This window comes from Atheta coriaria, unplaced genomic scaffold, assembly GCF_025399875.1.
Source record: "Atheta coriaria isolate IRGN ID8LTWV9N9 unplaced genomic scaffold, Caltech_Dcor_3.1 hic_scaffold_6_pilon, whole genome shotgun sequence".
Lineage (NCBI taxonomy): Eukaryota > Metazoa > Arthropoda > Insecta > Coleoptera > Staphylinidae > Dalotia > Dalotia coriaria.
In genome coordinates, this window is record NW_027045448.1 from 7,621,703 (window position 1) to 7,639,873 (window position 18,171).

The following is an 18,171-nucleotide window of genomic DNA, read 5'->3' on the forward strand; positions in this document are numbered from 1 at the left end:
TCCCAGGAATAAAACCTCGTTGTGAATGGAGCAGAAAGACGTAGTCGAGAATTATGTTCGATAGTAACAGTGCTACGCTTAGATGTTATAATTAATTATCATCGAGATTCGTATCTATCTTCATGTTGTCGCGAGCAAAACGTAAATTACTCATACGAGTCGTACGGCTTCGGCTGGCAGTCTCCATGTCACGCTACTTTATATCAAGTGGCCTCGAGTATGATGTAGCTAAACCGCAGGCTCAACAAGCTGTACTAGCGCACACTTGATTTCCTAGACACCAACTAAACTCAAAGAGAATGAATGGGGAAAATGAAGAAGCAGTGTGGAATTACAACATGTTACACGTTCCCTACATGAACATATTTTTCTAATCATACGACTAGTTTAGGTACAATTTAATATCAAATATCCACGGATAACCCTTGGAAACTAGTTCGAAAGTTAAGGTTAGGGATTGGATTAGTGCTCGACATCGGCATCCTTTGAAATTGAGAATTTATTAAACGTTTAGTATGTTTTATGAGTGTGTGTGCGGCTCACGTGTGCGTGAACACCGCGAAACGCGCGTAAATCGCGAATTCTGTTTCTTGTTTCTGGCGAAGTAACACAAGCAACATCGTCGGCACCGCGGCACACATTTATCAAGCCGCTGATTAATATGCACTTCTACGCGATAGCGGTAGCAATCTTTAATATTATGCCCGGCCCACGCGCGTTTTATTTATGGCGCTTCTCCTCTATCATTAATTGCGAGGAGCGCTGCTGCTTGGTAAAATCTCGCGGTGCGAATGTTTCAATTCGTAACCACAAAACCAAACAATTTTACGCAAATTTTACAAAGAGAAAGAAAATGTACATTTGATTTTGTATTTTCTTAACGACCAAAAGAAACTCTTCTCCCAACCACCTTTTGTGGGTTGATCGCAGGTACAACTGGGTAGCGCACTGAGAGCAAAATCCTCAGTTTTTCAAATTGGTTCTGCTGATTCTATTTTAATTTGAGCTGGACTAACGGATTAAAATTCATTTTCATATAGGTAGACATATAGAATTATCCCTAAGCTATTTTTCCCAATGTCCCTAAGCCCCCATCGATTTTCGTTCTTATCTAACTTTGCCTCACAGTGTGGTCGTATGGGTGCGTCTGCGGAATATGCGATTGGGTTGCCGCATTATTAAATCTAAACATCTGAATCTCGCGAGATGTGCATGCGTAAAAGGGGCGGATTGTGCGAAGTGGGTTTGCGTTAAACGGATGACGGGGGTTTTCCTTTTCCCTCGTGGATCTTTGGTATTATAGCTATTAGTTGCATTGCGGGTAGAGCTCAAGCCACCCTCCTATCTCATCCCCAACTATAGCAATCGAATTTACATGCGACGGCTCCAACGTTATGCGATTGTTTTTTTGTTTGTGTTTTAACCCACTTTTAACCCCACAAAAACGATTTTCAAGCAAAAACTTTAATCTTGAGCTTTGTCAACCAAAAAACATGACAAGAACCCTTATAATATGTTATCTTCAAGAGTTGAACGTTGAAAAATTCCCATCTCATGTTTTTGTGATCATTTTTTCCAGAGTGAATTTACATTAAGCTAATTAGTTTGATGAAAATGCGAATTAATTGCGTCTTTCATGTAAAATTGAAGTATTTCGCTGCGACCGCAGACGAGCGCTCGGCTCAAACGAACTTTCGCAACGGATTAAACTCCTTTGAGACTCGACCGATCTCAACGCAGCCGTACGCATGCATATTTAATTAAAAACTTATTAATTATGAGCGATTTTTACGTGTTTTGATCATCGGATTACAAACTTTTCTAATGAATATTAAATCTTATTAAAATCGCATCAGTCATCTCAACACCCTACGTATAATCGTTTATTTAATTAAAGTTTGCCTCTGTATAGTTGCAGCTGAACAGTTTGCAAGTGTGTTTAGAATATGCGCTACACAAAAACAAAGGAACGACGTCGCGAACATGAAACTGAAATTGGATGCAGTAGAAAGATGGCCGTCATTCCGCTGCGGCCTGTGCAGCAACAACCATCGGAATTGTGTCGTCCTGTGTGTGCCACCATATAGAAAATGGCAGAAATGTACCGAGATGACATCGTACATCAAGGTTTACGAGCGACGCTACACCATGACGTACGAGGTCTATGTGGTCTATGTGCGACATCCTATTTTGCATTTTGTCGTTGTCACAACGAAACGAGCAGGGACGACTTTTCCGAATGAGATCTTGCAAATGCGTCTAATACATTTAACCTATCCGGCCTTTTTATCAAATATGCCACGCACCAAATTTAGAATAAAAGCTTAAAAGGTAGACACACAATTTGGCATTTTTGACAAAAGAACGACTACGCTTCGAATTTGAATGCGGCGATTCAACGTATTTGTATTTTGCACGCATTTGCTGCCGGTAAAACTCCCTGGTTGTTACCAGTCTCGTGTAATCGCTAGCTGTGCGCGCCCCGCGCTCTTTATGGAGCTTTTAAATCTGCAATGGCATGCAGCGGGGTGTTACCATGGCAATGACATCCTCGCTCATCTTCGCGTCTCCCAAGAGAGTCCGCGCTCTCGCTTGTACTACATTCCTATTTTCGACCCTGTTTTCTACTACCTACTGGTACTCACCTTGGCATGGCGAATGGTGGATGATGTTTCGTCTGATGCTTCTGCTGCTGCTGCTGCTGCAACTACTGTCATCATGTAGAAGGACCACTATCGCACCATTAGACACTTCACTTTTATGGCATCGTGTTTCACTTGTCTCGCGGAATGCCATTAACACGAATCGATTTCGCAGTCCTATAACAAAATGTTCAATGTCACACAACATACCCATACATTCATAAAATGCGTGTCCCCATAAATGACAAATTTTTAATAAAATTACACGTGTAATCTCTTAATGCTGCCCTAACTTATTTAAATTTTAATCAAACACTGGTTAACACCAAGTGTAATTAGAAAACACGCGTTTGCACATTTGCAAGCATTAATTTCTAAGCAACACTGAAATTACACATACGTACAATTATCATGTTCTACACCGTTGTGTTGAATTGCGGAATCTAATTGCAAGTTTTGACACTCACATTCATTTTGCATTCGCGCACACCGCATGCATAAAACATTCGGGTCGCTGAAGATTCGTGCCAGTTGATGCTGGGGCAATTAGAAAATTAGGAGCAACGAGCAAGCGTCAGAATCGATCAATGTCGCTTTGAATTCATGAATAATTAGCCGATCACTGAATTGTTCCGCTAGGGCGACATGTATCTTGCGGTGTAATCAACTTGTATGCGTGTAAATCTATTAAACTCGGAATATGCAGCCCCAGGCAAGGCCAGCGCCCTGTGCTCTACTTACATGTGCACGTATATCAATTTGTTAATTATTCGATGTCTAGAGTCCCAAAGTTGCACTTAATTGATGATATGAACTATATATTATGACTTCAAATGAAAATATGCAACTCTGCCGACATTGAATTTTACACACTATTTTACCGGAACATGCAGATCTTATTACACTTTTAAAGATATACTATACCTAATATTTTGTACGTGTGCAAGTCGTTATTAAATTAAACTTCGTTGGAATGTATTTTATATTCAACTGCTTTAATCTATAGATGTTTTGTACATTTTACATGTTGAAACATGTCGATGTTTACATTCTTATCGCTCGAAGATGCAGGTGTGAATATTTTGCACAAGGCTGATTCACGACTAATTGCCCAGAATGTAGTACACACTGACATCTATGGGATAAATTTGTAAGTTTTATAAGAAAATTAAATTACGATTTATACACGCCGCGCCATCTCTTGTCATCTTTGCTTACACTCATCTTTACAAGTTTTAACATAATTAAACTTTATTCACCTTACTTTTAATTAATCCCACCCCCAAATTCCACTACAATCCTTAATAGTATCATTATTTTCACGCCGACTTCTTGTAACAGCACTCGCTTCACCTTTAATCACACATCTCTTGCTTCTTTGTTTCTTTTCTTTGATGTGAAGTTGTTTCCGAACTCTCTTTTTGATCTCTTCCGGATGTATAGTTGTTGCAGTTGATCTTATACTTCTGCTTTCAAAGTTATCATCAACTGAGCATGAATCAGAGAGCTGAGATTCATTTTCAGAGTGATCCGAGTTTGCGGTGTTTGGTTCTAACTTTCCTTCTTTCAATTTATCAAAAATTGAATCAACAGTGCAAAATTCTGAAACTGATTCATTTTCAATTTGAATGCTCTCCGTTTTCGTTGTTATTTCGTCAACAATTTCATCTTCAGATGCTTCTGATTGGACTGATTCACTTTCTAATCCTAACTCAATATTAATATCTCTTGCCATATCTTTAGTAAAACCAGAACAAGCAATTTCCGCGTCTAAATTATCCGAGCGTTGAATATCCGAAAACTTCGGGTATAATTCGCTTTCATAATTAAATCGTTTCTTAAAGAACACTTTGATACATGTGACATCCCTATCAAACAAAACTTCAGCATTAGCGTGAGCTGTTGAGACCATTTGCGGAAAATCAATGATGATTGGTTTCTCCTCATCAGTAATCATGATATTGAACTCGTTAAAATCGCCATGAATAACGCCAGAGTCAGCAAAACGAATAATTAAATTCATTAACTCATCATAGAGGCCTTCAACATCTTTTACCTCCATTACATTGATGCTAAAACAAGTAATAAGATATTTTAGTAAAATTAATGTTAATGTTGTGATTAAAATATAACTTACAGTGGTTTACCAATAACCAGCTCCATAATAACGCAATGTCTATTGTAGTCAATAGGTTTTGGAACAGGAAAACCTCTTTGATACAAAGCCTTCATATAAGCAAACTCTTTTGTTGCTGAAATTCTGGATAAATACAGCCATGAAGCATTCTTTCTGTGTTTATGGTAATCTCTTTTATCTTTGATGTTCCTGAAGCAGGTTCTTCCCAACCTGTGTAGTTTTAAACACAATTGTTCTTGTTCTTCATTGCCAACCACATAAATGTTACTTTCTTTGCCAACACCAATTTGATTGCCAAAGGAACTGACTATTTCTCTTTTTGTCAAGACCTTCAGGGCTAGGTAATCATAGCCCATATTTGTTAATCTGTATCCATCATCTACACAACAAATAGAATGAAAATAAATTTAGTCTATATGTTGTCTAGTATATTATCCACTTACATTTTTTGCCTCTCTCATAACTCAACAGACGATTCTTACACAAATCTCGGAGTAACTTATGAACACCACCGTGTTTTAAGTTTGCAATGGTAGCTACTAAAGCAGCAGGCACCAATTCATGGTTTTTCATACCCATTTCAATCTGTGTAGCAAACATTGCAAATAACAACGTTGACATGGAGTGTTAGGAGATAAAATTATTGTACTTACAGCTGTTATAACTCGGAAATCTTCTGGGGTGAGATACCTCAGCAAAGAAACGTTTAGTTTTCCCATATTTACCGACTTTTTAAATTGTTATTGTATAATAACAACGAAACACATGGAAGTTTTGTGGTTATACTGTATTAGTTGCAAATTTTCTCGTAGGAGGTATTGCACTAAGTGTACATTCAGTTGCCTACGTCAAAACGTTTATGCCAAAGTTTTAAATTGTATATTTTTGTAATTTGCGGTGATGTTTCTCAAATCAAGATCATTTTATGATAAATTGTTATTATAAACGTATAAATGTATGTTTTTCTGGTTGATTTATTGCACTGTAAAACTCCACAAACAAATAATAATCTGGAAACTTTGGTGCTTTTGAAGAAGCGTTTATTTTCATTCGTAAGTAAAAACTTTGAAACATTTTATAACGTAATCAAAAACAATGTGAAGCCTCTCTCATAGTCATATAAATCCGAAATACATGTTTGTTATATTAAAATACATCTGGCAATACTTCGTCCCGTTTATTGCCAAATTCTCGCGCAAAACACACACATTTACACATGCTGATACACGCATTCATTCGAGAACAAATCGAAATAGAAAAATATCGTCAGACAATAAATATAAATATTATTTCATTATGAGCAGATTCATTTCTTTGAGATTTCATTTGAATTGTTACTGTTGCTTGACGAACTTTTACTGCCCACATTTCGATAGGCGGCAAATCGTTTTTCCTCGCGCATTGACCTTTTCGGTACCACCGGATTGCGCTTCCGAGTATCACGTTCCCCATTTACAAATTTCTCCGTACCCGCCACATTGTTATTGTTACTTTTCTGCGTATTATTGTTTTCTGCTGGCGTTTGCTCGTTATTATCGTGATTGACGGCTATCGTATATTGGCTCTGGTTTATTTGCGCTTCCTGCACGTTGATGTTATGCCGGACGCTGTCGTCGCTTTGGTTTACTTTAATATTATGGAATGGTAGTGCCGCCTGCACGCCAAAGTGTTCGAAATTAATCGTCGTCTGCGAAGCCGTCGATTCGTTGCTTGTATACATGCTGGAATTTCCGTCTGATTCGAACGAGTTTGCTTGAATCATCAGCGGCTTGCTATTCTTATTGCTGCGCACATCCTGTGCTTGGATTTTATCCTTCTGCTGCTCGAGCGGAATACGCGGATCGATCGGTGGCGAGTATACTTCCGGTTCGATGCGTACACTACGCCTGCTTACAGTGGAATTGCGTCTTTTTATTTTTCTTTCGCTAGTTGTGTGGCCATTACTGATGCGTCCGTCTGAAATAGGACCACGATCTTGCAGCATTTCCCCAATGGGTCCTGCTTGGTTATCTTCTAACTCTTTATCAGAGTCTTCTAATTCTTCCTCGTCTTCTTCCTCAATAACACTGTTTTGAATCCAGTCGCGGATGCGGTCCTTCTTTGCATGTCTATCAACTGTGGTCTCTAAGCCATACGCTGTCAAAGTATGCAAAAGGCGATCCTTTTCTTCAGGACTGGAATGAAAACTGTACATTGACGGGCAAAGTCCTTCTTCCTCAGCAGGGACTTCATTATTTTTCTCTATGCCAACTTTGGACAACCAGCGGTCATTCATAAATCTATGTAGTTCCGCCAAGCCACTGGGCCGTTTTTCACGACGTGGTTCCAGGTACTTTTTGAATAAACGCTGTCCTTTGGAGGAGATTAACTTAAACAGTTTCGGCTGGCGGCCGATTTTCATAGTGCTCAAGTGCCAATTCAGATAGCGCACAAAACGTGGATCATCCCGGGCGGCTTTCTGCCATGGCAGACATCCGGTGAGGCATACGAAGATGACAATGCCAAATTGCCATACATCGTGGGATGTCACAGCCCTAGAGACAATTAATTTTGTGTAAGTAACTGCAAGTAGTGCCAAACTTAATGTAAGCTCACTTACGTATAGTCTGTATCCGTTTGGACTTGTAGCACTTCCGGTGGGGCGTACGGCAGCCATTCGTTACGACGTGGTACCACGCAGCCAACACGTCTCGTCTCGCCGAAATCGCACAGTTTAATACGCGAAAAGTCCGACTTAAACACTAGAATATTGTCTAATTTAACGTCGCGATGCACCAGATCGCGTGTGTGCAGATGATCCAATGCCGACGCCAGCTGCTTGGCGACTTTTTTCGTATGTGGCTCGCCGATGCCTGTGTCCTGGACGTTCGAAGTCAAATCGCCTGCGAAAACGAAAGGCAAAACGGCAAAAAAGCGTTAAAACTGGCAATAGTTTGGCAGCGTTCAAAACGCCGGACTAAAATAGCAACCACCTTCTTGTGATACTCGCGCGAATTCTGAACAACAACAACTTAAGTATGCGCATATAATTGCCAAAGAAATATCATAGCATTTGCATCGCCATTTCTTTGGCAATCACCGCAGGGCAATGTTAGAGTGATTTTTTTAAAATTTTATTTCCTTTGTTTTCGTTCACAAGTTTGGCAATGAATGGTAACCATTGTTCTTACCCAAAGGAGCGTATTCTTGTGAAAACACATAAAAACCAGCCGTCTCAAAAGCGACATCATAGGTGCTGATTATGTTTTTATGTGCGCCGAGATGCAATCCGTAATGAAATTCACGATAAAAGTCTCGCAATGCTGTGTAGGGTTTGGGTAAAGCTTTCAAGACCATTTCCGTGTCGGTCGCTTTGTGTTCAACGAGGAGAATTTTGCCAAACCATCCTTCGCCAACAATCTGCAGGATGTCAAATTCATCTGCTAAACTGACCTGTAAATACAAAAAATCGCTGATATTTCGCACAAAGAAGTAGTAAAAGCAAGGCAAACATTTGGCAAATATTGCACTCAAATTTTTATGTCACCATAAACCATAAAGCGCGCGTTATGTGAAATATAACAGATACATCTTTATTTTAATGTTGAAGTGGAAATTTTCGCTTTGGGAAAATGTTGTCTCTTATTCGATTAACAAGCGTTAAGTTGAGTATTTCAGGAGAGTGCTTGACCCTGAACGCCGGTGCGAATACCAGTAGCATATGTCTCTTAGTGCTATTAATACATCGAGACACAGGCGTGACAATGTACTCACAATTAATCACAGAAATTTCATAGAATTATAGAAATTTCCACTTAATTCTAATTCTGTGCTGTCTGCAAAGTTAATTTCACAACTTACACACGTTGTACTCTTAGCACGTTAGACATATGCGTACGATTGTTTTCTAACAGATTAAAAATACATAAGTTGCGTATAATTTGGATTAATTCCAATTAACTGCTGCGCTAGCGCCTCAACTCGGATTTTATCTGTTGCTAGACGTGACTTAATTACACTTTAAAGATTTGCCAAAATATAAAAATATCAACTACTGAAACTGCCTTAAACAAACATAGTTTTATTTGCTCTTACTTTTTCAAGTTCGAACTCTCGAATGCGGTGAATACTCCCTCCGATGGCGTGCTTCATCGGACTACCCATAACTACTACAGTTCTGTAATTTTCGCTGAACTCTTACACCAAATATCCAAATACAGTTCTCACCGCATTTTCGAAACAACCAATATCACTTAATTCTATGGTTAAGCCTATTTAGGTTCGACGCGTTCTAAGTTTAGTTTAAGCGTACGCTTAAGTCGCGAACTGAACTTAAGTCGTGGTGAAACAGCGCGGCGATGCAAGCGTGACTGCCGACGACTGCTCCCGGTCCCGGGTTTCACGCCACACCATCCCGCTCCCAGCGGAGCAACAGCAGGACGAGCAGAACATAGGTAGACACAAATCTGGGACATGCAACGTATTTATGGACGTCACATTAGTTAATTTAACGTCAGCGCGCGCGGTGCGATTCGGCGTAGAGCCGATTACAAAACGCCGCTTAATTTTCCTGCCAAAACGAAAGAATTTCATTCATTATAACATCGTTTGCATCCCGGCGACCCGGTGCTGCATTTTCACAATTGGATGGTAATGGACTAGAGTGCCAATATAATAATATACTCTTTTTATTTACATAATGCCTCCATTTAGTAATCACAGATTACAAACACTGATTTGTTTGATAAGTTCAACCTCTTATTATGCTAGACTGATAAAATGTCCCTGCGTAGCTCTAAATTGTCATCGTTTTTATGTCCGCCATCTTCGTTTCCTTTGACATCAACTGGGTTAACAGCCTCTTGCTTGTTATCTTTGCTTTCTTTAACAATTGGCGCCTCAACGTCAGCAACTTTTGTTTTTTCACCATTATCTTTAATTTCTTCAACAACTTGTAGTTTTTTGGGGCGAATCAAGAACTCTGTGAAATTCTTTTTTAAAATCTCAATATCTATCACTTTCTTAATTTCATCTACATGACTTATGTCCGTATCTTTCTTTACTTCAGTATTTGGTGGTGCAGCAATAATGTCAACAACACTAGCATTTCTTTTAGGTTCATTAATTGTGTTATCTGCATTAGATTTGTCTGAAACCTTAGCGTTTTGTAATCCTAATTGATATGACAATGGAGAAGCGTTTATATTGTTTGACTTCGCTGCTGAATCGGCAACATCAGCTTTCAATTCTTCTCGTTCCTTCTTGTCAGTTTGCTTGACAATATTTTTAATCTCAGCAACATTTTCACTTTCAACTTTTTGCAATAACTTCGTGTCGTTCATTTTATTATCTACAATTTTTTCGATGGCTTTTTGCGCAATATTTTGTATGTTCTGAACTGCCTTCAACTTCTCAGCATTGACCTGCTGTTGTGCTTGCTGTATTTTAATTTCTTCCATAATCTTCTTATTCTCCTCAAATAATTTCTTTTTTTCTTGAACCAACTGTTCATGTGCATCCCAATTCTCTTTGGCGTTGCTTCCCTTCTCTAATTCTTGGTCCTCTTTCTTAATTGCTTCAATGTCTACTTCAGCAACTGATTCTTTCAATTCCTTTTTATCATCAAGTTTAATCTCTTTATTTTCTATGTCTTCGCCAGGTATTTCCTTCCTTTCTTCTACTTTAATTGGTTCTACTAAGGTTTCTTCCTCTTTTTTAGGAACCGTTTCGACTTTTTGCAAATGATCTTCTGCTTTCACTTCATTGACTTCATCTTTGGGTTTATTTTCAATTTCAATTGGTTCCTCAGGCTGAACAGGTTCGTGTCGTATTTCTTTAATGGCATCGGGTATTTTTATCTGCATTTCTTTATCAATACCAAGATTACCTATATTGTTAATATCTTTCTCTTTAATATTAATATTTACACTGACTCCACTTGATGTTAACTTTTCATAGTTGGGAATCGGCTCTATATGATCAATTGCATACAAGTTGGCGTATGTTCCCAGTACCATTACACCGATGCCAATAACTAGCATAATTTGCGCCAAAATACGTTCGTTAGTATTTTTTTCAGTAAGACAAATAAAACAAGTCGCGGGGAAAATGACGCAGATCATAATGCCGATCGTCGAACCAACTAAACCCAAAACCAACTCAATGTTCGGTATTAAAATCCCAATTATTAGTGAAACCAATACGATTATCAAAGTTAAGAAGCGAAACTTTCCTTCAGGAATGTACAAATTTGTCGAGTCGTGTAAACCAGTATAAGTCTACAACATTTAAATAAATGTTAAATATTTAATATTTTAAACGTTAATGTAAGAGACTTACTGGCCTGTAGAGCAACGAATATAAACTTGCTCTACATGGGAAGATAATTAATGGAAAACTGAAAGCAACTGATAAGACAAAGCCAAGCTTCATTGTTTCAGTCACCATCGACGGTTCAAAATCCATTAGAATATTACCACTAAAACCCGGTTTATAAGAAACTGCAATATATCCAAAAATCCCAACAAAAATATACACTGATGTGCAAATATTGACAGCAATCTTCACAACTTCATTCATTTTCTCCAAGGAGGCATTTGGTATAGCTTGATAAATCTCAAACAATTGTGTTTGGCAAAACAAAGCCATGGAAAATATAGGAATACATTGTAAGACTCCACTAGGCCTCCAGAAATCAACATGCTCATACCACTTAGCTGTGAAAAGTTGAGGAGCAGCTTCCAAAAATATCTAAAATAATAAATTCATAAAAAATTGATGGAGATTAAGATATAAATCTAAATATTTACCTTAAACACTAGAATAGCATAAAATAATATTGTAGCAATACAAACACTGCTTAAACTATCCACATTTCTCAATAATCCTAATGGTAGAACACATAATAAAGCAATAGCAATTAAAATTGTTGTCCTCAAAGTTTCCATGCTCTTTATTTCAGTCACTTGGCCAATAATCTGTGGGCTAAGATCACCCATCACAACAAAAAAGGCCACACAAGTCCCCAATAGAAATCCTATCATGCCAATCTCAACAAATAGTTTGCCCACTGAACCAAAAACATGATATGCAAGATACTCAAATGTTCTCAGTCTGGCCTTAATTGCTGATTTTAAAAGAAAATGACATGCCAGTCTGCATAATACACTGCTGAATAGAAGCAGAACTATAGAAAGAACTATTCCACACTAAAAATAATGAATATATTTAGTTAATAATGAAATAAATGATGTTCTGAATGAGTGAATTTGACTTACTTGTTTGAAGCAGAAAGGCATTGCCAATATGCTCACCCCAATTATGCTATTAGCCAAAGTCATAACGTGTATACGTTGCTTGGAATCCATTTTTAAGGACTTATTATCACTCCGATAGAAATTACATTCTTTGTGGTAAAATTGAATAATTTGAGTACTGCTGAATGTGGCACAATTTCAAGTGGAAATGGTAAGGTTATGGACAATGTTTACTATTTTAGTGTATTTAGAGTTGCATGCATTACATCAGCAAATATAAACAAACTTGCAATAAACTTTCTTATTTAGTTGTAGTTCTTTTGTTGCTTCTTAGTTAACTTTTAAACAATTACACAACATAAACACTTCATGGCATAGAATTAATATGTATATAATTTCATTTAGATTCACGTAAAATTTATATATATTATAATTTTACATAGATGTTCATAGATACAATTAAAAAACTGCTTTAAATTAAGTATTTTTAATAGACTGTGCTCATGCACGTTGTTATGTTAAATTGGTAGGTCTCTGCTTCAGTATCAACTTGCCAGTGTCATCACAAGACATGTTAAAGTCACAAAGAACTTCACGCGCCCGTGCCGCAATTATACTGGAGGCCACAACACGCCTATGCACACCAAGTAGAAAAATGATGACTAAAACAATGTATACATGAATAACATGCTATATAAATAAATAAATGCATTATCTTACTCAATACTGCAGTGGCTAGAATAAAGAAGGGATGGTTAGAGAGTGACTGTGATAGTGGCACAATTCTTGTTATTGGATCCATTAGCCATTGTGAAGCACCAGTTGCAACACATATTGAGACACCTAATAACAAAACTGAATTTTTTTGCAATAAAATAACTTTCTGTCATGTGATTTATTACTTACTCCTCCAGCGTACTGTTGACGGTTGCAGGCAGGCTATAACTTCTGTTAATCGACGCTCAAATGCCTTTAAGTCTGTTTTTCAACCAAAAATCATACAAGTAAGTACACAAGTTGTAGATGATAGTTGATATAAAAAGTAATAGTATTACCTTCGCAAGCAGTCTGTTCAAGAGACATTGTAACGTTTGAATTGGAATTTTTTATAATTTAAGGGTGGTTTTTAAAGTTGGATCGAAATGCTTTTCACTTTGACATTATGATAAATTTATTGTTACAACTTTTTGCGAACCTCTCAAGGCAGTCAAAGTCAAAGGCAGTTTGTCAATGTTTCTAGGTTGGATTCGTAACTTTGGTGCATCAGAAGTTGTCTATATCAAAATGCTACAATTTGAGTAATCATTTTACAACGCAATTATTTACGCCTTAATTACGATAAGAAACAATAACAATATTTTTTAATGCGTAGAACTTGTTAAAATGTATATAAATTTTTGAAAATCCTTTAATTCATTTGCAAAGAATATCTAAAAATGATTAAAACCAAATTTAGTATTTCTCTAAACATTTTAACTAACACCAAAAGTCAAATATGAAAATAATATCCTGACGGGTGTGAAATAGTTAAAACGTAGAAAGAAGTGCCTCTATCAAAGAAACCGTTGACCCAAATCATAATTTCAGCTTTTCAGTAAACGAGCAAAACTTGTCGGTTGGTTGAGTACGAAAAAAAAAGGGGACGAGAGTGGATGAAACAAGCAACCAAGCCAAGCACCATACTCGTCCGTTCTCTTCGGCAGGAGCCGCCGCGAGCACATTCATCGCGTGCTCCTAATCGAAATTTATGAACAGAAAGTATGTCACAATAACAAAAGAGCGCCGGAGGACTTTGGCCTCTCACGAATCGCAAAACTCGCCGAACTTGACGCGATAAAACTGGGCTGATATCGATCGAGCGTGAAAGCAACGTTCAAAAAGTTTGCATCGTAGGTGGCGCCGGCGCCGCCACCATCCACCGCGCGAACATGTGACTAGCGGCGAACCGCCGCCAAGTAAAGGCGTTGTGTGTTGTTTGTTGTGCCCGGCGTAGTCGTGCTAGCCGCGAATGTTCCGAATTCGCGCCCCAATTTGTTGTACAACGCGTAGTATTCACAGCTTACTAACGGTTTTTTTAAATTGCCCCGAACGCCTACAGAAAGCTTGTAGTAAAATCAATCAAACGTTGTGATGTTTCCATTCTCCACCTGCATGATCTTCAAGTCGTGCAAATGGGTCGTGGTGCAGCAGTTTCCGGATGGAGCAACAGCTGATCAACAACATAAGGTATCATATTTTTACGTTTATTATCACCGCTTGATAATAAAATGATTACTATCACCGTATAGTATGTTAAACCACGTGCGCCGCACTGCCAATATAAATAGTTTAATAAATAAACATTTAGGGTAAACTGGCGAGGTTTGTAGATTAATTCGATACAAATATTGACCTAAATGAATTTAGTACCTGTTGACATATGGTAATATCGAAAATCGAGCTGGCATGTTAAAGGTCGAATGGCAATTTGTGTTTTGCACCCTCATGGAGCCGCAGGGTGTAGCGGTAGCTCACGAGCTCACAATGTTTTGATGAATTCCGAATTTTGTTTGTGCTCATCAATCACCTGTTGTTGACTTGACACCGTTTGTTGCCAGTCTCGCTCAGGAGCGCCTAGAGTCTCTAGAGACTAGAGAGAAAGGTGCAATTCTTTCAAAAAATCAATTCCAGCGAACAAATTGCGCTCTTGTTTTGACACATTCAGGAAATTAAGCATTTGTTTGTTTGAATATATACAGGGGTATTTTTATAAAACTGCACATAGGAAGTCTTAGAAAGTAGTTTAGTTTAATTTGGTTGTAATAGATGGCAACATGGAGCGCAAAACAAAAATGATTAACAATTTTTTTTATATGAGAAGCAAATTTAATAACTTCTCTTGAATATCGTGAAATATTTGAGCATAATATCAAATAAAAGTTCAATTATTTAAAGTTTTTTATATTTTCAATGGAACTCAACAAGTTTCTCATAGTTTCCACTTAGATTATTACTTTTTCGGTTGTCGAAACAAAAAACGGAAAAAAACATTTAAACGAACATTTGATCTTCTCCCCGAAGCACTTATTGTTTTCTTCTCTCAGCGTCGCGCATCGAGGGAAAACTTTTATTGTTCAAGTTTCTTAATATTATCTGCGTCACTTGCTCGCGAGCAGTAAAAACATGAACTCGACTACAAACTACACTCGGAACGGGCGCGAGAACACAATTTTGAAATTACTTCGAAAACTATGCGACGCAAGCAAGCAATACACACACGACTATGTGTTATGTAGTTTACTGCTTCAGTTTTGCTATTTCAGCCAACACATTCAATGTCCCATTCTGTTTATATTTATTATTCGTTTGAATAAATTGAAATTCGCGTTTATTTTAAATTTTCGTTTTTCAATTGTTTGTTGTTGTTCGGGATTCAATTGCAATTTAATTTTACACCGCGCATTTTATCTGATATAATTTTCTTGGAAATATGTTATGAGTTTGGTGGCGTTTAAATTTTGTATCAAATTACAGTGTTGCGTTAAAAGCAACCCTTTATGTGCGCGCTCGTACAGAGAGGCGTGCGGAGCTTTCGAACGAAGTAACACAAAACTCGACCGCCGGTCTCTAAAGTCTATAAAGTGCGCTAAAATTGTGCTTCGATGTTTCAGGCTGCGGGCGAAACGGATCGACGGTTATTACGGCTTATACTTTGGCGAAATATGTTGCTAAAAATGTTTTACTAGTAAATGTGCTTTTGGAACATTGTTTACCGGATTGCAAGGTACAAACTCTCAAAAACTTGTTTCGGCGAAAATTATACAGAGTTTTAGAAACATAATACTTCAGAAATTCGAAATTTGCATGAAGATTTATTTAATTAAACATAATTCAAAATTATGTATTTTGTGTGTTGTGAAGTGTGGATGCGCCGGGCAACACAAATTTTAAACATTATTTCGTGTATTTTTCCAACAGATTTTCAACGCAAAATAAATAAATTTTCATAGACATAGACACATCAAATCGTTGTGAACGCATGTAGGCCCTGTAAATTCGACGTGTGTTTTATAGCACAATATTTATTTTCGTTCGCTGCGCACAAATGGGATCATAATGACAATGACGGGCCGTAAAATTCGGCGTGCGTAAGCTCTTTACGTATTTTTTTTGTTCGCGCGCTCACGATTTACGAGTCGCAAACTAGTTGTGCCAACGCGCCGCTACCAATTTCGCGTAATCCGCGCAACGAGCGCATAAACAAAACAAGTTAAAATGATACAGCGTTAAAGGGCGTACTGGGTCGCCGCCGATTTCGATTTCAGCTGCATAAAATCGATGTGCTTTCCGGCTTTGCTCTGATTTACCAGCATACATTTGATGTCTTTTTGATTATTCTCTATCAGCACCGGTTTTATTTCGGCAATAGACGTAATCTCATTTCTCATTTCGTGCTATTATCAAAAGTTTACAAATGGCCACATTGGGCACCGAAATAAAAGAATGTATTACATTTTCATTCAAAAGTTTCATTTATTTTGAGTAGACTTGACTATAAAAGGTGCTAATTAAAATGCTTTATGCGTCTTAATTTATGCCATTGTAATAAATAGTAAGTAAAGTAAACACGTTACCAACCTGCTAATTACCTACCAATACGCTCGTAGACAATTCATTTGAATAATTCATACACGCATACAGAGCACAGTGAAATAATTACCTGGAAACGTATTTATCCGTTCCGGCGGCGTAATCACTTGTCTAAAAATAACGAAACGCTCATTGAGGCGTTCTTGCTGTCATGTGCATGTAGCCGTCGTCGAGTTTCACGTGAAGTACACGTGAAATTTCACTCCTAGGTGCATTGCATTTTGTGCTGTGCAGTGCGAAAGAAACACTGAAAGCTTTCGTCGGCTAATATTCTGCGCGGTTTGAGCGATACCTCTCGTTGGTGTGGTTTTTCTCTTCCTCACTTTTTGTGCATTTTCCGTGTCGAGAGTCGAGCGGTATACATGTTCCATTGACGCAAGCGATGCAAGTGGTTGGTTTATGGGTTAGTGTTGAAGGATGCCTCGCGCTTGTAGCGAGAGTAGCCTTCGGTAATGCACTCGCGATGTGAATTGCATGTTGGCCCAGGTCAAGACGTTCCCGAACGACGTACGAGCCACAGGGATGAACTTAAATTTATATTATTTGCGCCAGGTTATGTGTTTGCTATAGACAACGAAATATACAATAAAATCTTTATTTGGTAGACTTGTATTTAGGTTATAAAATGTTATTTTGCTTGCTTTTTTAATCCATACCTGTGTGGAGGTGATCACGAGTGACGTCATTCGGTTTTCCACCAATTCGCGTGACGCGCGATGCATTTTCACTGCACCCTCTCCCTCTTCGCTCCCCAACACACACAAATCGATAGCGCATGCATCGCACCGCGATGGATATTTATTTTTACACAAACGATTCTCGGGTGCCGTCGAGCAAAACATAAAACGACACGCTATTTACAGATAATAAACAAGAAATCAAGATTCCGCACACTCTCTAATTCTATGCCAGCTGCTCGCGGGTTGTAAAGCGCGTTTATGATGAACTATAGCAATGTGTGTCTGCGGCGCGCCGTAAAACGAAATTGCGGCCCAAATTGCCATTAAAACAAGTAACGCGCCCAAAAGAAACCGCTTTTTATGCGCATCCTGTTTAGATTATAATTTTATATGTATTATATTAATATCGATATTAATTTTAATTGAAACATCTGCGTAGGATGATCAAATACGAAAAAAAAACGGTGGTAAAATTATGCTATCATGTTGATATTATATTGTAATAATTATGGACAAATTCTCAAGGGCGATTTAATTCCGTTTCTAGTGTAGGATAGATGCGTATCAGTTAAAACGGGCTGTCGTCGAAAACAAACAACATGATTATCAATTCTATTATTACAAATACATCTAGACTTTATCAACAATTCAACAAGTGCTTGATGTAATCGACGCGTAGGCAAATATCTCGCCTAAATTTAGACGCAACTTGTACGCAGTAAAAAAACAATGCGCTAATTGAAAATTATGTGTCGATTAATCAATAAAATCATCATCTCGGAGTGAAGATTGCTTTTTGCACATTTGCGTCGCGCCATATTTATTTATACGGCGTGGTCGTAGGTGGC

The 18,171-nt window shown here is 37.9% G+C and overlaps 5 protein-coding genes and 1 long non-coding RNA gene across 11 annotated transcripts in view; 1 reads left to right on the forward strand and 5 right to left on the reverse strand.

Moving 5' to 3' along the window:
* The window catches only part of LOC135794266 (uncharacterized), a 29,394-nt gene extending 25,839 nt beyond the window's left edge, over positions 1-3,555 (reverse strand). Inside the window, exons 1-2 of the long non-coding RNA XR_010548850.1 lie at positions 3,384-3,555; positions 2,646-2,819 (exon numbers count right to left, since the gene is read on the reverse strand). This is a non-coding gene — a long non-coding RNA (uncharacterized lncRNA). The remainder of the gene's footprint in view (positions 1-2,645; positions 2,820-3,383) is intronic.
* A 61-nt stretch (positions 3,556-3,616) lies between these two features.
* Positions 3,617-5,599, reverse strand: RIOK2 (RIO kinase 2). Its single transcript, XM_065305467.1, has 4 exons — positions 5,433-5,599; positions 5,223-5,364; positions 4,780-5,158; positions 3,617-4,714 (listed from the first exon to the last, which is right to left on the reverse strand). Exons 1-4 carry the CDS (start codon positions 5,496-5,498, stop codon positions 3,913-3,915), a joined length of 1,389 nt encoding a protein of 462 aa, XP_065161539.1. The 5' UTR covers positions 5,499-5,599; the 3' UTR covers positions 3,617-3,912.
* A 198-nt stretch (positions 5,600-5,797) lies between these two features.
* On the reverse strand, positions 5,798-9,187 carry LOC135794258 (serine/threonine-protein kinase meng-po). Its single transcript, XM_065305465.1, has 4 exons — positions 8,854-9,187; positions 7,950-8,211; positions 7,379-7,661; positions 5,798-7,313 (listed from the first exon to the last, which is right to left on the reverse strand). Exons 1-4 carry the CDS (start codon positions 8,920-8,922, stop codon positions 6,086-6,088), a joined length of 1,842 nt encoding a protein of 613 aa, XP_065161537.1. The 5' UTR covers positions 8,923-9,187; the 3' UTR covers positions 5,798-6,085.
* A 243-nt stretch (positions 9,188-9,430) lies between these two features.
* On the reverse strand, positions 9,431-12,299 carry LOC135794257 (putative sodium-coupled neutral amino acid transporter 10). The gene is made up of 4 exons (XM_065305464.1): positions 12,036-12,299; positions 11,568-11,966; positions 11,098-11,508; positions 9,431-11,036 (listed from the first exon to the last, which is right to left on the reverse strand). Exons 1-4 carry the CDS (start codon positions 12,123-12,125, stop codon positions 9,525-9,527), a joined length of 2,412 nt encoding a protein of 803 aa, XP_065161536.1. The 5' UTR covers positions 12,126-12,299; the 3' UTR covers positions 9,431-9,524.
* Positions 12,300-12,389: 90 nt separating this feature from the next.
* Positions 12,390-13,355, reverse strand: LOC135794264 (nuclear envelope phosphatase-regulatory subunit 1-like). Its single transcript, XM_065305472.1, has 4 exons — positions 13,070-13,355; positions 12,921-12,992; positions 12,735-12,869; positions 12,390-12,676 (listed from the first exon to the last, which is right to left on the reverse strand). Exons 1-4 carry the CDS (start codon positions 13,095-13,097, stop codon positions 12,528-12,530), a joined length of 384 nt encoding a protein of 127 aa, XP_065161544.1. The 5' UTR covers positions 13,098-13,355; the 3' UTR covers positions 12,390-12,527.
* A 619-nt stretch (positions 13,356-13,974) lies between these two features.
* LOC135794256 (uncharacterized) overlaps positions 13,975-18,171 on the forward strand; it is a 45,367-nt gene continuing 41,170 nt past the window's right edge. For 4 of the 6 annotated variants that reach the window (XR_010548847.1, XR_010548846.1, XM_065305456.1 and 1 more), the window contains exon 1: positions 13,977-14,240. Coding sequence is in view for 4 of the 6 variants with exons in the window: in XM_065305456.1 (XP_065161528.1) it covers positions 14,145-14,240 (96 nt within the window). In the remaining 2 variants the exon portion in view is untranslated. Of the gene's footprint in view, positions 14,241-18,171 lie in introns of all 6 variants that reach the window. The other 2 variants (XM_065305458.1, XM_065305459.1) reach the window with 2 other exon arrangements.

Excerpts from the sequence above, each read along its gene's own strand:
- RIOK2 (XM_065305467.1), bottom strand. The coding sequence starts at position 5,498 with ATGGGAAAACTAAACGTTTCTTTGCTGAGGTATCTCACCCCAGAAGAT. Across the intron at positions 5,365-5,432 it reads ATTTCCGAGTTATAACAGCT|ATTGAAATGGGTATGAAAAA; the intron begins GTAAGTACAATA and ends TTTGCTACACAG. Across the intron at positions 4,715-4,779 it reads CTGGTTATTGGTAAACCACT|CATCAATGTAATGGAGGTAA; the intron begins GTAAGTTATATT and ends TACTTGTTTTAG.
- LOC135794258 (XM_065305465.1), bottom strand. The coding sequence starts at position 8,922 with ATGGGTAGTCCGATGAAGCACGCCATCGGAGGGAGTATTCACCGCATT. Across the intron at positions 7,662-7,949 it reads ACAAGAATACGCTCCTTTGG|GCGATTTGACTTCGAACGTC; the intron begins GTAAGAACAATG and ends TCGTTTTCGCAG. Across the intron at positions 7,314-7,378 it reads CAAACGGATACAGACTATAC|GGCTGTGACATCCCACGATG; the intron begins GTAAGTGAGCTT and ends AATTGTCTCTAG.
- LOC135794257 (XM_065305464.1), bottom strand. The coding sequence starts at position 12,125 with ATGGATTCCAAGCAACGTATACACGTTATGACTTTGGCTAATAGCATA. Across the intron at positions 11,967-12,035 it reads TGCCTTTCTGCTTCAAACAA|TGTGGAATAGTTCTTTCTAT; the intron begins GTAAGTCAAATT and ends CATTATTTTTAG. Across the intron at positions 11,037-11,097 it reads ATTCGTTGCTCTACAGGCCA|ACTTATACTGGTTTACACGA; the intron begins GTAAGTCTCTTA and ends TAAATGTTGTAG.
- LOC135794264 (XM_065305472.1), bottom strand. The coding sequence starts at position 13,097 with ATGTCTCTTGAACAGACTGCTTGCGAAG. Across the intron at positions 12,993-13,069 it reads TGAACAGACTGCTTGCGAAG|ACTTAAAGGCATTTGAGCGT; the intron begins GTAATACTATTA and ends GTTGAAAAACAG. Across the intron at positions 12,870-12,920 it reads GTCAACAGTACGCTGGAGGA|TTTTGTTATTAGGTGTCTCA; the intron begins GTAAGTAATAAA and ends AAAAAAATTCAG.